At 41.3% G+C, this 16,299-nt stretch overlaps 1 protein-coding gene across 20 annotated transcripts in view; it reads right to left on the bottom strand.

The window, feature by feature from the left end:
• The window catches only part of PPFIBP2 (PPFIA binding protein 2), a 99,056-nt gene that overhangs the window by 13,216 nt on the left and 69,541 nt on the right, over window positions 1-16,299 (bottom strand). For 16 of the 20 annotated variants that reach the window (XR_010080439.1, XM_063397612.1, XM_063397617.1 and 13 more), the window contains 10 exons: window positions 14,685-14,816; window positions 8,261-8,353; window positions 5,612-5,720; window positions 4,194-4,226; window positions 2,541-2,602; window positions 1,950-2,025; window positions 1,183-1,280; window positions 939-1,003; window positions 613-681; window positions 167-227 (listed from right to left, as the gene is read on the bottom strand). Coding sequence is in view for 19 of the 20 variants with exons in the window: in XM_063397612.1 (XP_063253682.1) it covers window positions 167-227; window positions 613-681; window positions 939-1,003; window positions 1,183-1,280; window positions 1,950-2,025; window positions 2,541-2,602; window positions 4,194-4,226; window positions 5,612-5,720; window positions 8,261-8,353; window positions 14,685-14,816 (798 nt within the window). In the remaining variant the exon portion in view is untranslated. The remainder of the gene's footprint in view (window positions 1-166; window positions 228-612; window positions 682-938; window positions 1,004-1,182; window positions 1,281-1,949; window positions 2,026-2,540; window positions 2,603-4,193; window positions 4,227-5,611; window positions 5,721-8,260; window positions 8,354-14,684; window positions 14,817-16,299) is intronic. The other 4 variants (XM_063397616.1, XM_063397624.1, XM_063397618.1 and 1 more) reach the window with 3 other exon arrangements.

Raw genomic sequence — 16,299 nt, 5'->3', positions numbered from 1 at the left:
CCAGACCATTGGAAATGAGCTGTTTTAAAGCTCTTTCCCCACATACAGAGTTAGTGGTGGTTAAAGTTACTGTATGTATAACAAAAAGAATATTTATACTTGATCTTTGTCTTTTAGCTGTGACCCTAAACACCAGAAGCTGTGATTACAAATAAAATAAACCAACCTTTTCCAAGCATTCGCTCTGCAAGTCTTCTAAACTGCTTGACTTTTTTTTCTGTGGAACCCTTAAAAAAGGCACAGGTAAAAAAGCAGCAGTCAGTACAAGGTGGTTTGTTTGCATATCACCAGTGTCTCATGCACAACAGCTGTAAAAGTCACATAATGTCTGCATGAAACATAGCTCAGAATTAAGATACTCATTTATTTTATTGTGTTTTTAGTCTGAAAATCACGGCATTGACAACTGCAATAGATGAAGGCAGACACAGCATCCTCTGACCAGCAGTGAAAGGCAGCCAGGCCCAGTGGGCAGCTTTGGCCTTGTATCTGTAGATGATTTTAGAAGCTCTTAACAAGCACAGTAATAACTCTCTGTGAGCAATGTGCAACATGGAGGGATTTTAGAAAGGAAAATTGTTTTGCATTTCAATCAAAGTTACTCATTCTTACCTATTTGTGATTTCCAAAGATTCTTCCTGCTGAGAGGTTAAATTGCTTGAAAGTACTGGAATGCTTCCACTGTAAGTAGAAAGAAATTTTATGGTTTTAAGGACAGCAGTGCATACATCTCCTGATATATAAAAATGCTGATTTATTCCTTTAATTTAAACCTTAAACATCTCAGCACTGCAAACCTCCATGACAAGCACAGGTTTCACAAGCGCCCAAAACTGCAGCAAAGCCAAGAACAGCCAAGACAAGACAGCAGCAGTCAAACAGTCTATATAATACAATTTAGCATCACCCACACGAAACAGGAGAAAGAAAGGTCTTGCCTGACTTCCACGGCTTTGTGTGGCACTGGAGGGAGCACAGCTGCTGACAGTTCTCCTGCAGAGGCCTGGGTAAGACACAAGAGTTTCAAGCCTGTGACTCTGGTGTCTGCTGCTGAATCTACGCTGCCCATACCAACAAATACAAAAATTTGACCAGGGCTGAAGCCTCATCTACTGTTACTACAGAGAAACCAACTGCAAAAAATCATCTAAACAGCCAAACCTGCTTCTAGAACATCTGTACCTCTGTTTTCAGTAATTCTCCTGGAGTGCTGTTCAAAAAATTCCACTTCCTTAAAGCTGCCTCAAGTTCCTCCTCACTGCCACCAGCGACAGAAGAGCCTGAAAGCATTGGAGAGGAGAAATACAAAAGGAGAGAAACAGGCGAAGTTTGCTCTCTGCAGTATCAGCTCAGTAATCCAGAGCATAATGGCTTGTTACCTGCTTTTTTTGTTTATTTACTTCATAAACATTCAGAGAAAGATTTACTCTCATTCCCTGTTTTTTGTGCTAAATACATTTACTCTCATTCTGTATTTTTGTGCGTTAAACACAACTTTCCACTCTGCCATGCAAGGCCTCAAAATATTGTTATTTCTTGTTCAAGTGATGGTGTGCATGGAACAAAACTGTCCTTTCAGAAGGTCAACTTTCCCAGATTAAATTCAGGGCTCAAAGTTACGGTGGCAGCTTAAAATGAGACGGTCCTAAAACCCACTTCACTTCCTACAGTGTAAATGAGAAAGGGGACACAGATATATTTCTTCCCCCAGATTTCCAAGTCAAATACACAGAACTGTGTGCAGCAAAGCAACATGAGTTTTCAGTAGTTCCTTCCCAATAAAACTTGTCTAGTCAGCTGTCAGGGTTTTCCTTAGTGGAAGGGAAATGAGTTCCCCTGGAATCATTTAATGCTGTAAAACATGGCTGAAGGTCACAGGTCATAATGATCACAGGAAACTCCACATAAACTTAAAATAACACCAGGAAATAATTCACAAGACATTTTACCATGAGCTGCAACCATGATGTCCTTGACCCTCCTGTACTGGCTTAGCAGCAGTGTCAGCTCCTCTATCCGACGGTCCTGTGGAAAACATTAAATAAATAGCAATACATTTAAAATCCTTCATTTTTAACTGCAGAAACACTGCACTGCATCTGTGTGATTTTCATAAAAACAGGCTCAGTCTCTCACATGCCTTGTAAGGAATGTTATTTGCCTTTGTACACAGTATTTACTGGACAATGTGAAATTAGAGATGTAAGGAAACCACAGGAGTTTGACATTAGGGCTATGTGGAGAGATACATGTTATGATCCGCATTAATGTTCTCCAGAACTCATGGTGCCCTGTCTGGATTCCCCACTTGCTAAAGGAAGTTTTAAGGGATGCACAGCATTGTCCATGTGATCATATATGAGTGTACAACCTCCAGGAAAATCCCATGGCTTGATTTATTACCACAAATATTACTGCCTCCTGAAGAATGAATCCCTATTCTCATTCAGTCCTTACAGAAAGTGTGCTGTTCGAAACATTTCAGAAATTCAAACCCATAATTTAATTCTTAATATGTAGAATAAGGATTATTTTCTCACCTTTTCTTCATTTGCAGCCAGTAACGTCTCCATTCCTATCTTCAACCGCTGAACTTCTTGGTCTAAAAATGTTTTTAAATGTTGTAAGAGAAATAAGACTTGCCATGTTTACTGTAAATAAATGTTTTGTGGTACTCTCCCTATGTTCTTACTAATAACCAAAACCATGTCAGTGGCATGACCAGTGCCCTACTAAACTACATTTTAATGTAGATTTTTTCAGAAGCTGAACTATTCAAAGTATTGCACAACACCAACATCCTGGTTTTGCTTACAAAAGACTGCATAACACTATTTTAAACTTGTAAAGTCAAGCAATGGAAAAGAAAAGAAACACTGAAGCTCATTTTGCAAAAGATGAGAGTGTGTTTGCTGTTATATACTTAAGGAAATAATTTAAAGTAGGATTGAAAATATATTCCATCTGAGAAGTAATTAAAGTACATCCATGAACATGGGAATGAAAAACAAAAACCAAGGAAAATCTGTAAAATGTCATGTACTTAAATGCTTTAGTAAGAGCAACTTGGTTAAAATCTGCATCATGAGCTAATGGAGAATTTCCTCACACACAATTTAGGGACAGAGGTTATCCAGTAATGTTATAGTCAAGTCAATTAAAACACACTCTCAAAATGTATGAGGTTGTTGCTCATGTCCTAACTTTGCTGAACCAACTCTCTCACTTTTCTCTGCCCAATCATCCCAGCAAGTCCTCCTGACTAAACCAAGCGTGATGGAGACAGAACCCAGAATGGTTCCTCTGCTGTAAGGACCATTGGAGGTGTTCAGGCTTTGACATTAAACCAGACACAGCAGTTCCCAAAAACCCTTGAAAACAGAGATGGCAGCAGGCACAAGGGGAGAGAGGGGAAAGAAAATCAACACTGCCAAAGAGAGCTGTGAAAAAAGGTTTTACCACTGAATGTTGAACACACAGTGTCAGAGCTGATCTTTTGAAAAAGCTGTAATTAGTTCTTATTGCAGGGATTCTGCAAAGTGCACACCTTGCAATTATTAAGTTTTAAAACATGTATATGAACCTCACAGGCATTTTCTCAAAGAAGAGATGCAGGACATGCAGAGGTACAGCCAAATCAAAAACTAAAGCCAACAGGCAGTGGGCAAGCGAGACTTTCTAAAAAATCACAGTCCTACTGATTTCTCTTTATGAATATTACACTTCAAAAAGGACCGGTGTCAAGGTAGATTTAAGCACAGTAAAGCAAATTTTACTTACAATATTCATTAACATCATCAAGTAGGGGGACATTTATTCAGAGTTCAATCAAATTTAATACAGCAATTTACAAAAATAAAAAAAAGCCTAAATCTTCCCCTCTGAAGAGAAAGGCTTTCAATTAAAGCTTTCTTTCACAATATTAAATTGGGTTTACATACGTGCAAGTAAAAGGGGTGTAATTGTTAAGTTTTGCTCTGTTAACCTTGACAACGTCCCGTTGAAGTCCACCAATTTGATTTGTGAACCTCTGACCTTTATTTCTGCAGTGAAATCTCACTGAACAGGGCAAGGAGCTGTCTGCTTTTAGCCAAATCTAAACAAACATGGAATTACTGCTGCAGAATGCATCTGAGTTAACATTGGTGTGAAAGGAGCAGTGAGATAAAGCCAAAAGGGAATTCAAGGCTTACGTTTTTCTTTTAGCCTTCTCCTATAAACTTCCTCTACGATGGTAAGTGGTGAGAGTCAAATAAAGTATGCAGAAAAAGCACATATTAGATCAATATTGCAATTTAATTAGGATATGTATTCTAGCATACTACAAGTACACTGACATAATTTTTCAGCTTTATTTGAGAAGACCACCTGAAATGCTGATAAATCAGTGATTTTTTTTTTTCAGAAGAATTGTTGCTGTTTCCATTCAAATTCAGTCTAAGTGCCTTCCTTGAATGCAGCCCATGGATTCTGTAGAGGGTTTGGTTCTTCTGCCACTGGAATCAAGGACAGTTTCACCACACTTGCAGAAGCTCTAGATTTACTGTCCTACCCCTATCTTTCCTTTGAAACACCATCCATTATTTGGGAATCTCACAGAAAACACAGAATTCTATTAGTAGAAGGGTTCCACTGCCAAGCACTGCTGTCAGACAAACAATTTTCTGGTTAGACATGCAGCTGTCTCCATGCACAAGCTCTGCAGCTGAGTGAGGTCAGCACAAGGAGGGGTTCAGTCACTGCTGGAATGAACCACAGGAGGTTTTTGGGGTGCCCTGTAAAGGAGGGAGCCCAGCACAGAAATTCACCCCAGCCAGAGCAGCCTGGGGAAGCCTCAGTGAACGCCCACAGAAGCTGTGAGAGCAGCAAAGCTGTGCCCTGGGGTAACCTGCACACAAACACTCCTGCATGGATCAGTGTCAGTGCTGCACAGGAAAAAGGGCCCTAATTCCATATTCTCCTGGCCCAGCAATTGGCAGGAACCCAGAGAATATCTCACACAACTGTGGCACCACTGACTGAGACCAAAGGCTGAACAAACTGGTTTGTTTGACCTGGGTCAACAGTGCAGGCTTAAAACAGAAACCTGCAATACCAGAGAACCCTAAACCAGGCTGGCAGGGACACTGAAAGTCCATCTGGTGCAAATTTTCATGGGACAGGGAGCCTGAATGAGACACAGCCATGAAGAAAGGAAACAACGCCTCTCTTTTAGGACGTTTGCACCTTGAACCACCCGGCTTAGCTACTACCATGACCTTTTTTCCCCTTAAAAACCAGAAACTGCCAAGACTTTTCCAAGAAATTTTCAAGATATACCTGAAAAATGATTTCCTATTGAACTACAAGAGTCCTTACAAGTATAAATAAAACCCCAGCAGAAGTTTCAGGGCCTTGAGGATACTTACTTCAACTTGTGCTGCCTCTGGATTAGAACACAATTTCACACATTAAAAGCCTCTACTCTACCAGAACACAGAATTAACTGACAGCACTTTTCTCCCCAAAATAAATATGAAGTCCATTCTGGTATTTCTTTGTGCCCCTTTGCAACCCAAAACACACTTAAGGTAAGGTTTTGAATTTTTAATTTTGTTTCCCCTCCTCTTACCTCTTTCTGCCACTTCAGTGTAGGAGGAGGTCCTGGAGAGCTGGCTTTGCAAGCGTTCTATCTCTGCATCTTTGAGAGCCAGTTGCTCCTGGAGCTGGGCTATCTCTGCCTGAAAAAGAGCACGGCAGAGTCAGAATAAACATTCCCTACCCACTGTCTGGGAGTTTTTCCCAGGAACTGTAAGATGTCTGAGTGCAACACGGTGGGTGAGGTCAGTTACCAATACAGGATATTTCACAAACACTAGAACAACTAGTATACATACTAGTATATACATATAGTATATATGTATATACTATACATACAAGTATACTAGAATATACATATTTATGCTGCTATTGCTCTTAGAGAAGCTCATTTTTCCCAATGTAATCAGCCCCTGGAGAAGACAGATGCAGAGAAAGGTAACATTTTCAAGGATTTATGTAGGTAAGGAAACTCTGGAAAGTTCTCAATGCTACAAAGTTCGTCATATAATAATAATTGTTCTAGGCAACTCAAACTTTGCATGAAGATCTCTAAAAGAGATCAGAGGAGTTTAAAACAGATAATGGTTATTTTTAATCCTAGTTACTACTTATTAGTATAACTGAGAATCTATTAATGCTGAACCTTCTCAGCCAGACAACAAAACTGTTCTTTCTCACAACAGCAAATAGGATAGAAGGAAAGCACAGCCTGGAAAACAATGGCACACATGCAAAAAAATACCAGTGTTCATTTATATTTACTGGAAATTTAGGGCTGCCACTGGAGTTGGATAAAAAATCCCACATGAAAGAGCTCTACAAGACAGCAAGAGAAGAATTCTCATTGTTCAGCTCGAAATGCAGTGATTCTAATCTGGATTTTGCATTGATGAGAAAAACAGCTAACAGCATATTTTAGTAAAACAGCAGTTTGATAAGATTTTCTTGAGAGGTCTCAAAACCTCTGTGTGTCAACATTCTGCATTTCCCCTGTAAAACCACAGCAAGCTTCCTTGCAGATAAAGGACCAAAACCAACCAACCAACAACCCCAAAGAAAAATAAAAACAAACAAAACCTAAACAAACAAAAAAGGAGAAAAAAAGGAAGGAAAGAACCAAAGAAAAAGGACAGAAAAACCATGAATATGACCAGTTTCTCAAAATACTAAAACAAAGCAGGAAAGATGCAAAACACCAAACACTATTATCCAAATAGGGAGAAACTCAGGTTTAATTAACACACAAACTCATTTTCACTGGGAAGCAGCGGTTGGATTGCAGGATAACGTCACTGCTCTGCCTAAAATTCCATGTGGAATAGAAGAATCTGCCTCATTGCCTCTCTGAAGGGCTCCTGCACTTTCCACTGGCTAACATGCTTTTTATATCCAGCCATGGATATTTTCCAATTTCTCATCTAAGACGCTGGAACAACAGGAAGACCAAAGCTTGCAGACCTCCTAATACCAGATCTGGATTTGCCTCCCTGGTCTACCAGATCTCAGAGCTCTTTTAAAAGCTCTCTTTTCCCCTCATGTCTAGTTCCTGTAATCTCTGATTATTTTTCTGCTTCCTCTCTCTTTCCTTGTACTTTTCTTCCTTTCTAGTCCTACATCTTTTCTCCCTCCGTGGGTTTTATGATTCTTCTTTCCTATTTTCCTTCTGCTCCTACATTTTCCATAATTTCTCTCTATCTTGGCAGCTGGCCACGTGCCGCTTGAGAAAATATTTTCAAAGACTGCTCATCTCCATCACGTCAGAGAAAACATGGATTGAAGAACTATTATCTTAACAAGAAAAAAGACATGACAGCAACCTTCTGTTATTCATCCAAGAATTCTCAAAAGAAAGAAATGCTAATACAAATAATAGCTGTTTGTCATAACTGGATCAAGCTATCAAGCATGAAATAGAAAATTCAGTCTAATAATTTGAAATGTTTTTCCACAATTCAACCACAACTCAAGAGTCAGCCATTCATATAAGAGGGATTATTACACAAATGAAAGAGATATGATTACAGCACTCGTTTTTAATCGAGGGGAAAAAGGCTAAAAATTCAAACTAGAAATAACAGTGAGCATGTTCCACTAGAAAAATGAATTACTGGGGAAAATGATGAAATGTTTCACATGTCAAGTTCCTCCAGATTATGATCCAACACCTTAGCAGGACTGAAGGTCAACAGAGGTGTAAGGCAGTGTGATACACACAAAGTCAAAGCAGATGATCTCATGGTGTACTTTGGGCTTAATGTCTATGAAAACAAATCCAATAGTAAGAAAACACCCAACCAATTTTGCATGTCTCTTCAGGCTTTTGGAAAGTATACCCCACAGAGGCTGGTCACCATCACACAGATCAAGGGCAGGAAGCCTTCAAAGAGGCCTTCACTCTGAGCAGCTCTTTGCAAGCCAAAATGCCTTTTGTGGTTTCCTAAAATAAGAATTGCAAGAAGTACCAGACTGAAAACTGCATGGAGGAAGCAAAAGGCACAAAGAAAGATACACCACCTTCCAACCAAGATATTTATTCCAAAGATAGTCAAAGAAAACTCGACTTCACAGCTCCCCTGCCACAAGGTAAATGTCAGAAAAGTAAACATGGACAAGAAGGGGAACACATCCCTTCCCAGTTGATAGAAGCCTGTCGTTAGAAAATGCCAAGGATTCTGCTTACTTTAGTTGCTTTCAATTTCCACTCGTACTGATTTCTTTCATTTTCCAGTTCTTCCACTTTAATTTTGAGGTGTCTGAGTTCCTGTAACAAGCCCTGCAGAGGAAGAAGGAAGTTAAAGCTAAGGTCTTTCTTGCAGTTACTCATTTTTCACAGTCCTGAGTTACAGATCATGCACGAACCACACAGTATTCAGCACTGAACTGCTACACTAAAAACTGTGACCTACTCTAAGAAGCTGTCCCTTAAAAGTCCCTTCTCCCATTCCTTGACAGAATTGTATCTTGCTCATTCTGAAGGGCAATATTACTAAAACCTCGATGGAGCTCTGACAAGACAAAATGTCTTAAAATGAACTGAGGAAAAGAGAAGTTTGGAGGAGGCTCCCAATTTTGGACTCCTGTGCAGTATATTCAACTAACACCAGCATCTTTGATTACCTTAAGATTTATTTAGAATGACTCCCAGATTTGACTCTCAGATTATTTCTCCAACCTATAGCTTGTTGTTCTAATAGTCCATTAAGCTGTTCTGCATGAACACAAGTCCAGAAACAGCAGCTCTATTCTTAAAACAGGTGTAACACACAGAATAGTTATTTTTATAGTATATACCAGTGAAAGAAATTACTGAAAACCTCCCTCACAATACAAGCAGATTACTCATGAGTTCTGGGCATGCAAATTTTAACCAAAGAGATGTGGCAACAACCTGATTTGAGATCAAGTATTAAAATGGTTTGATCTAGGCGTACAGGTATCATTCCACCTTCAGTGAAATGAAGCCATTTTTGCAAAGTAGCTTTTGTTCTGCCACGTGACATTTTTCATCAAATACAACCAGGATCTCTTATGTAAATTCAATGCCAATGTCAGGGAATAAACAAAACCATGTTGGATTTGCTATTTTAAAAGTACCAGCAGATTACTCATATTGTGGCTCTTTTCATTAGAAAAAGAAAGGGTCCTTGTCAGAGAGTCCTAGCTGAGATTATTTTACACCTGAGTTAAGCTTTTAAGATCTCCAACAATCAATAATCTGTGTTCAGAGAACTGGTCAGGACACATGGTCAAGCACAGCTAGGGTGGCATCACCATGAGGAAAAGCTGCAAACATCAACCATGCCAGCATGCTGCACATCAGACAAATCTCAACCGCAAATTCACAAACCCCACCAGCACTGCAGACTTACAGGTGAAATGGAAACTGGGAAAAATCTGAAAGGGTGATTGGGTTTTACAGATTTCTGTGCTTTAGGCCATCAGTGGTGACCAAATGTGTCCCAGTAACTGGGGTGCAGAGCCTGGGGTGGGAATTTTTTTTTCCTTTTCCTGGTCATTTTTTATGGCACTCTCACACTTTGCTAATGAAAGCCACAAAGATTAATCCAAAAACATTCCCAAGGCAGCTCTGGTTAGTGGAATTTAGTTTCTGCAAGAGAGAGGAGAGGCAATACAGATGCTTCTGCCTTGGGGTGCTTCTCATACTTCACACTGAGAACAATTCTTCTGGCCCAGAGGCTCTACTGATCTTGCACCAGCTTGCAGACCATTAGGGGTCAAGTCTGGCTTCCTATCTTGAGACTTTCTTTCTTGGATCCTACTATTAATTTCCAGCTGCAGTCTACACATCTGCTCCTGTAGGTCACTGATCAGGTTCACTACTGACTGAAAGCACGGGAGGAAAGAGAAAAAAGACAAAAAAAATAGGTAAGAAAAAAATGATGCAAAGAATATATGTCTCTAGTTGCAGCACAAAGAACTACGTGAAGCACATAAAAGGCAAACTAAAAAAAGACAGATTATGCGTTTCCTTTTGGATAAAGTAGATGTAAAGGAGTATAAACCTGGAATATTGCACAAAGCCAAGTTTACATGGAACAGAAACAACACTCCAAACTCACTCATGATTCTAACTCTGAAGCTAAGATCAGAAAACCTTTTTGGAAAGCTTTGCAGTCATGTGAGGAATAATTTGGAACGTATTTTAATAACCTGGCTCAGAGGCACATTTTGCATTCAATGAGACTTGATTGCATTCATCTGCCCTTCCAAATCATCCAGAAGGAAGAAACTGCAAAGTGCTCAGCCGAGGCCACAGCCTACTCTTCCATGATTTATACACAGAATTCACTAGTAATGTAATCCTGTTTCCAGATCTAGACTGGGGCACAAAAATAACTCCATTACCTCTCTCTCTACCTGGGCAGGACCTTGATGAGGAGGAGGAGTTCATCAACAGATGCAGGAGAAATCAGGAGGATAACACAAAAGAAAAAAGTAATTACATTAAAATGCACCAGTTTGCTGGCCATCTTCTTGGATTTGTGTGTATCAGTGATACACACACACACAAAATCCAGCTTAGAAAGCAACCCAAAGTCAAATATGAAAATATCTATGTATTTCACCTCAATTCCCCAACTCTGGAGCAAATAGCACTGAGTATTTTTTCAGGTATCACAAGTTTGAAGTGCCTTTCTCTTAGCTTTCATGCACATTAATAACATAAGTTTTGTGGTTTCTCCATCTTCTCAAGTGGAACAAATTTGAGGAGCTTAATCCATCTTCCAAAGGAGAGAAAAAGATTACAGTGGACAGAACAACAGATGACATGGCAAATACTTTTTTTATTATTTTCCCCACTGGAGTTTCCAACAATCCTCCTGTAATCTCGACTCTGCAGTAAAATCAGGAGCCTCAGAGCTAAGGAACAGCCAGGACAGGGCAGTCCCTGAGCTAAGGAACAGCATCCACAGTCAATTTAAGGCCTGCACGAATGTTCACCTGACTTGTACAAGAGTTTCACACATTTGAGTATTTTCTAGCTCCCTGTGCTGAAGATGAAATTCAGAAAAGCCATTACATCCATTTTACTTTATACATACTCTGCTCAATCAGGATCACCATGCCTGATGCTCATCCTGTCACCCAACCAACCTTTAAGGACAGAAATGAGGATTAGGTTTGTTTTTTACATCCTCTCCACCATCAGGCAGCTCCCAGAGCGGCACAGCTGGGGTGGAGCTGACAGGACACACATCCATCTCCATCTCCCTCTGTGAAGCACCAGGGCTTGGTCTGTGCCCCTCTTGGGCCAGAGCTCTGTGAGCCCACACGAGGGGCTGGAGAAGGGCAGCTCCAACAGGACGCACAGATCTCTGAGCACCAAACAGCAGCTGCCCCACTCTGGTAACGTGGGGGAACCCAGAAACACCTCTGCTGCTGCCTTGCCATTCTCTCTTTTGCCTTGCCATTAAAAAAGAGAAAAGGGAAGCACTCTGCAGCCACAGACTCTCCACAGGGCCAACCTTACAGTGCAGAAATGGCAGAAGCCCTTATCCCAGTGGAACTGCAGCTGCTGCCTTGGCAATTGTTCCCAGTTTCAAGGTGGAAGAGGCCTTTTTGAGGTTCTTTCACAGCAGAACATTTACTAACGCTGACTACAACACCTTGATTCAGATGAGACAGGACCCCAGGCTCCCCAGAGGGAGTCAGTGCTCACTGACTCAGGTTTCTTTGGAATTGCAAGCAGCTTTGCACTAGATATTTAATTCAGAAGTTACAAGAGCCACAGAATACTTGCCAGCAGCTTACAGCCAAAACCACAGACTGAGCCCATGCCACAAAAGGAAGAGGTAGGACAGACAGAAAGTCTCTTTGTCCACGTTCAGGTAGAGCAGACATCTGGGCAGCCGTAAATCTTTTGACAATGCTGCTTCCTCATACCTTGCTACATCAAGAAAAACACATTTCCAAAATTTCTGAGGCTTCTCAGGTAAGAGAAAAGCTACACAACCCCCTCAGGTGAGACTCCAGAAACCTTGACAGCATTACTGTGTCAAAAGTAGGACATTATTGCACAGAAAAGGAATTAAAATGACAGAGCCAGGAGTGAGATAGCCCATGTACATGCAGCTCTTCTCCTGGCCCATCTGTAATATATAAAAATAAATGGCACTTTATATTTAGTATGTGCTTTTGAAGAGCCAGAGACAAGTGGCATTCAGTGTGAAATCAATACCTTTGAGAGGAGGTTGGAGATGCTTGATGAACTCTGCTGCTAACTAAAACCAAACCCAAATGACAGCTGCACAAGATAAAGTGAAACCAACCTCATACATTAAAACTTGCTCATATTTAGAAGGATGTCTTAATTTGCTTTCTTTCCTCCCAGCCCAACCAGAAAAATAATTCCACAGATAAATTCTAAGTGACTGGAAACAGCTGCTGTGAAATAAGCCGGCACAAAATTAGAATAGAGAGACAACATGCTTGAGCTGAGTGATCCTGCAATACCACATTTCATTTTAAACTTTTTAAGCTCCATTATTATATTTAGAAATAGCACAGTCAGCCATGAAGTACCACCAATAAGCTGTTTAAAAGGGTTTAACTATTGGATGCCCAAACCAAGACCCAACTCCAGGTAGACTGTTTTTGTCAAAGTGGTTTCTTCCTTAGAAAGAAGTAGTTGGGCAGTGGAGGCAACAAATTCAGGAAAACACTCAAAATACTACCAAGCTTAAGCAGCTGTAGTCTGATTGAGTAAAGAAAATTAATTAATAAATTTCATTCTGATGTTTGAAATTGTGTCTGTGTAAAAAAATCAATATAATTTACAGGAAAAGGAGCAGAAATAGGGTTAAAGCATTAGAATTCAACTAAGCATCCGATTTGATTGAAAGCAACTCCTGATAAACGGGATTAATGCTTATTCAGGAGCATCTGAAATAAATGCACACATAACTCAACAAGCAAACCAAAAATGCTGTTTGTGTCCCACACCCCTCCTTACAACACCCATTCTCCTTGCTTTGCACACGGAAGGTTTGCAGCTTCCAACATGCCAGAAACCTAATCACACCTTGGGGTAGTTTAATAATTCAGCACACACTGAACACAACCATTCTCAGCTTTTCCATCAGATTAGAATCCTTTTCCATCTCAGCAGGAACGTGTCCCATCACTCAGCAATGCCTCAAAGGCATCCAGGCCGTGAAAACTCAACTTTTCCACCCAAGGGGGCACACACCTCGCTGCAGCAGCAGCAGAATTTCACAGCTCACAGGGCCAGACCTCCCAGGCACTCCCAAGTCCTGTCCATAAAAATGCACCCCAAATCCCAGCTGCTTTCCAGGAGCCGTCTGTGCATGCCCTGCAATAACTGAGGCATCCTCATCCCTGCATTTCACACGTCATGGGAAGCACTGGCAGCAGGCTGCCTTCTGCAGCTGCTCAGACCTGTTCAGGTTTTCAGGTCGCTTCAGAGTGCTCTGTACACAAGGCACTGGCAATTATGCCTGGAAGAGCACAAGAAGGGCCACAGGTGGTAAAAACAACAGCTGCTGCCTCTCTGGCTTGCAAGCTCTGCCAGAAATTGCTCTCTTCATGTTATCTCTGAATCTCTAAAGAAAACTTCAGAGAATAAAGAAGTTGAAAGCAAACACACCCCAAATGAGCTACGTCACTGCAGGCCAACTGCTGATGCACACTTATCACCTATTCCACTAGCAGAGCTATGGAGAGCACACAGTTCCTAATGCTGCCTGGATTTCAAATTCTCCTAGGTCAACATAGAACAAAGTCTGGGATTTTTTGGTTTTTTTTCTTTTTCAGTCAGCAATGTCTAAATCTCAGACCCAGTAATCCTTCCTTCCTTTCAGGCAGCCCTCTCCTGGTAGCTGCCCCCTTACAGGACCACTGAGTAGGGTAAGGTATGGCAATTTGTATGAATTTCTCTCCCACCATTGCTTTCCTTCCCAGCTCCCACCTGCTGCTCACCACCATGATATGGATGTTGCTCAGATGAATTCCCTGTTTCTTCCTCTCTTTCTTAACCAACATAGCAAAACCCAGAGCTCCTCTGGTGTCCAGAACTCTCCACATCTGAAAGGGAGTAAGGGCTGGAAGTGCTTCCAGCCCAGGCTATTTTTTTGCACTATTTATTATGTAGCCACAAGGGGACAGACACATTTGAAGCAAATGCCCTCCCAAGTGCCACCAATACATTAAAACCCCTGGTCTCAGTGCTTGTGGCACCCCTGACACCACTGAGCTGAGAGCCATTCCTGCCACAAGAATGAGGGAAGGGCTCTGGTAAGTCTGGCACAGCCATGCCCGTCCAGCTCTCAGGGGAAGGAAAGGGTTAAGTGAACACCCACTGGAATAAAAGCTTCTGGAAGGGACTCTGCCTTGAGGAAAGCCAAATAGCAAGCTCTGAAGTATAATGAGAGAGAGGAAAAGAAACCGCATCCCGAAAATGCATAATCATACTCCTCACTGAATTCATGGGATCAGTGATACAGGCTGTGCTGCCAGCATGGAAAATCCTATTCCGTGCTGGTTTCAGCCCAAAAGTTCAGGTGTGTGACAACACACCACAGACACGTGATGGGAAAACAACACAAGCTACTGAAAAAGCTCACCTCAGCTTTGTTCTGTTTCTCTTCATATTCACTGTGCTCCTTCTCCATACCAACCAGCTTGATCTTCAGGTCTGAAACTTCAGCCATCAGATCCAATTTCTGCGTCTCGAGCGAGGTGCGACTCAGCAGCTCCTGAAAGCAGAGCAGAACATTTTCCCTGGTTATTCATGTGAGCACTGACAGACTGCCGTGTATTTTACTGGCAGGCCCATGTTAAACCCTCCGCTTGAACCTCAGCGTGTTTCTCAAGTGCTGCAGTTATTTTCATCTAAAGGTGCTCTGTCAATCACCAAACCACCGTGTCCCACTCCTTATTTCGAGCAAATGTGTGGCAAAGTTAATCGCTGGGCTAGACGTGAAATCAAAACCAATACTGAGGCTGGACAGGCACAAGCCTTCATAATGGCACATTACAAAAGAGCTGGCATCTCCTAAAACATTCATCAGCCAAAGTTATGTTTTAGGATTACCTTGTGGACTTTCTTGTCACGTGTTATCCCATGAAGGATGTACTGCAGAGTGAGCACCTTTACCCAAACTGAGCAGCAGGCAAGCAACACCCCTGCAGCCACACCAACAAATAGTAACTTACTCCATGGAGTACCTGATGGCTTTTGATGGAGGGAACTGCAGGGGATGAAATGTCCCGGGTGGAGCCTAAAAGGTAATGCCTAAACTAAGAAACTCTGTAAAGGAGAAACAACTGGTGGCAGCTTCTGCTTGTGAGCCCCAAGTTTGTTTTCCAGATCACAGAACAGACGTGCTTTGGATGGAGTCACATCTGTGTGTCTGGGGAACGGTCCCCCAACATTCACACCCACACTGAACATTTCATGTTTCAGGAAAACCAAGGCAAGAAACCATCCAAAATTTAACAGAGTGTATCACATCCATCAAATGCCTCTGTCAACTCCCTTTCCAAAAAGAAAACATCCCATCAGGAGTTTAAGCCTTACTGAAAAATTTATACTTTGTTTTCAAGCGCCAAATCAATTTTTAACAAAAGAATGTAGGCTTCCAAATGGTTAAAAGATTTTATGATAATTCACAAATCCCATTAGTGTGTTGATCATATGAATCACACTGAGGAACCCCAGCAGACTGTGCTTTGAGTTACATGGCAGTGATTTAATTCAAGTAGCCATAGTTAATCCTGATCTCCGCTGATGTTACTGAGGGATCAGACATCACCACGTCCAGCAGCCTTTTGTCATCTCCTCCTCTGCCCCAAACTGTGCAGTACATTGTGGACCATGGCTTGGAGCAGCCACAAAGGTTATTGCAAAGATTACAGAGTTAAAGCTTATTTCAAAATCTGCTCTACGTGTAAGTTATTTTAGTCTGGTGGGGAATATTGCACAAATTTAAAATGGTACTAAACTTGCATCTGCATTGCAACACCAATTATCCAAGCCACCCACTGTTCCCAATGCCACGCCTATTCCTGCTGACATTGGCAATGGCATTTGTGGATGGATGGGAAAACAAACAGCAATGTGGCCTCATGGTTTCGGCTTTTTTCTTTTTTTTTCTTCTCCGAATGAAATAAATCAAGCACTAATCAGGAAAAGATATTGCACTGACTTCTTCAATTGAGAAACTCTAAGAGGCAGTC

Source organism: Prinia subflava, chromosome 5 (genome assembly GCF_021018805.1).
Source record: "Prinia subflava isolate CZ2003 ecotype Zambia chromosome 5, Cam_Psub_1.2, whole genome shotgun sequence".
NCBI lineage: Eukaryota > Metazoa > Chordata > Aves > Passeriformes > Cisticolidae > Prinia > Prinia subflava.
This window is presented reverse-complemented; position numbering and strand designations above follow the sequence as displayed.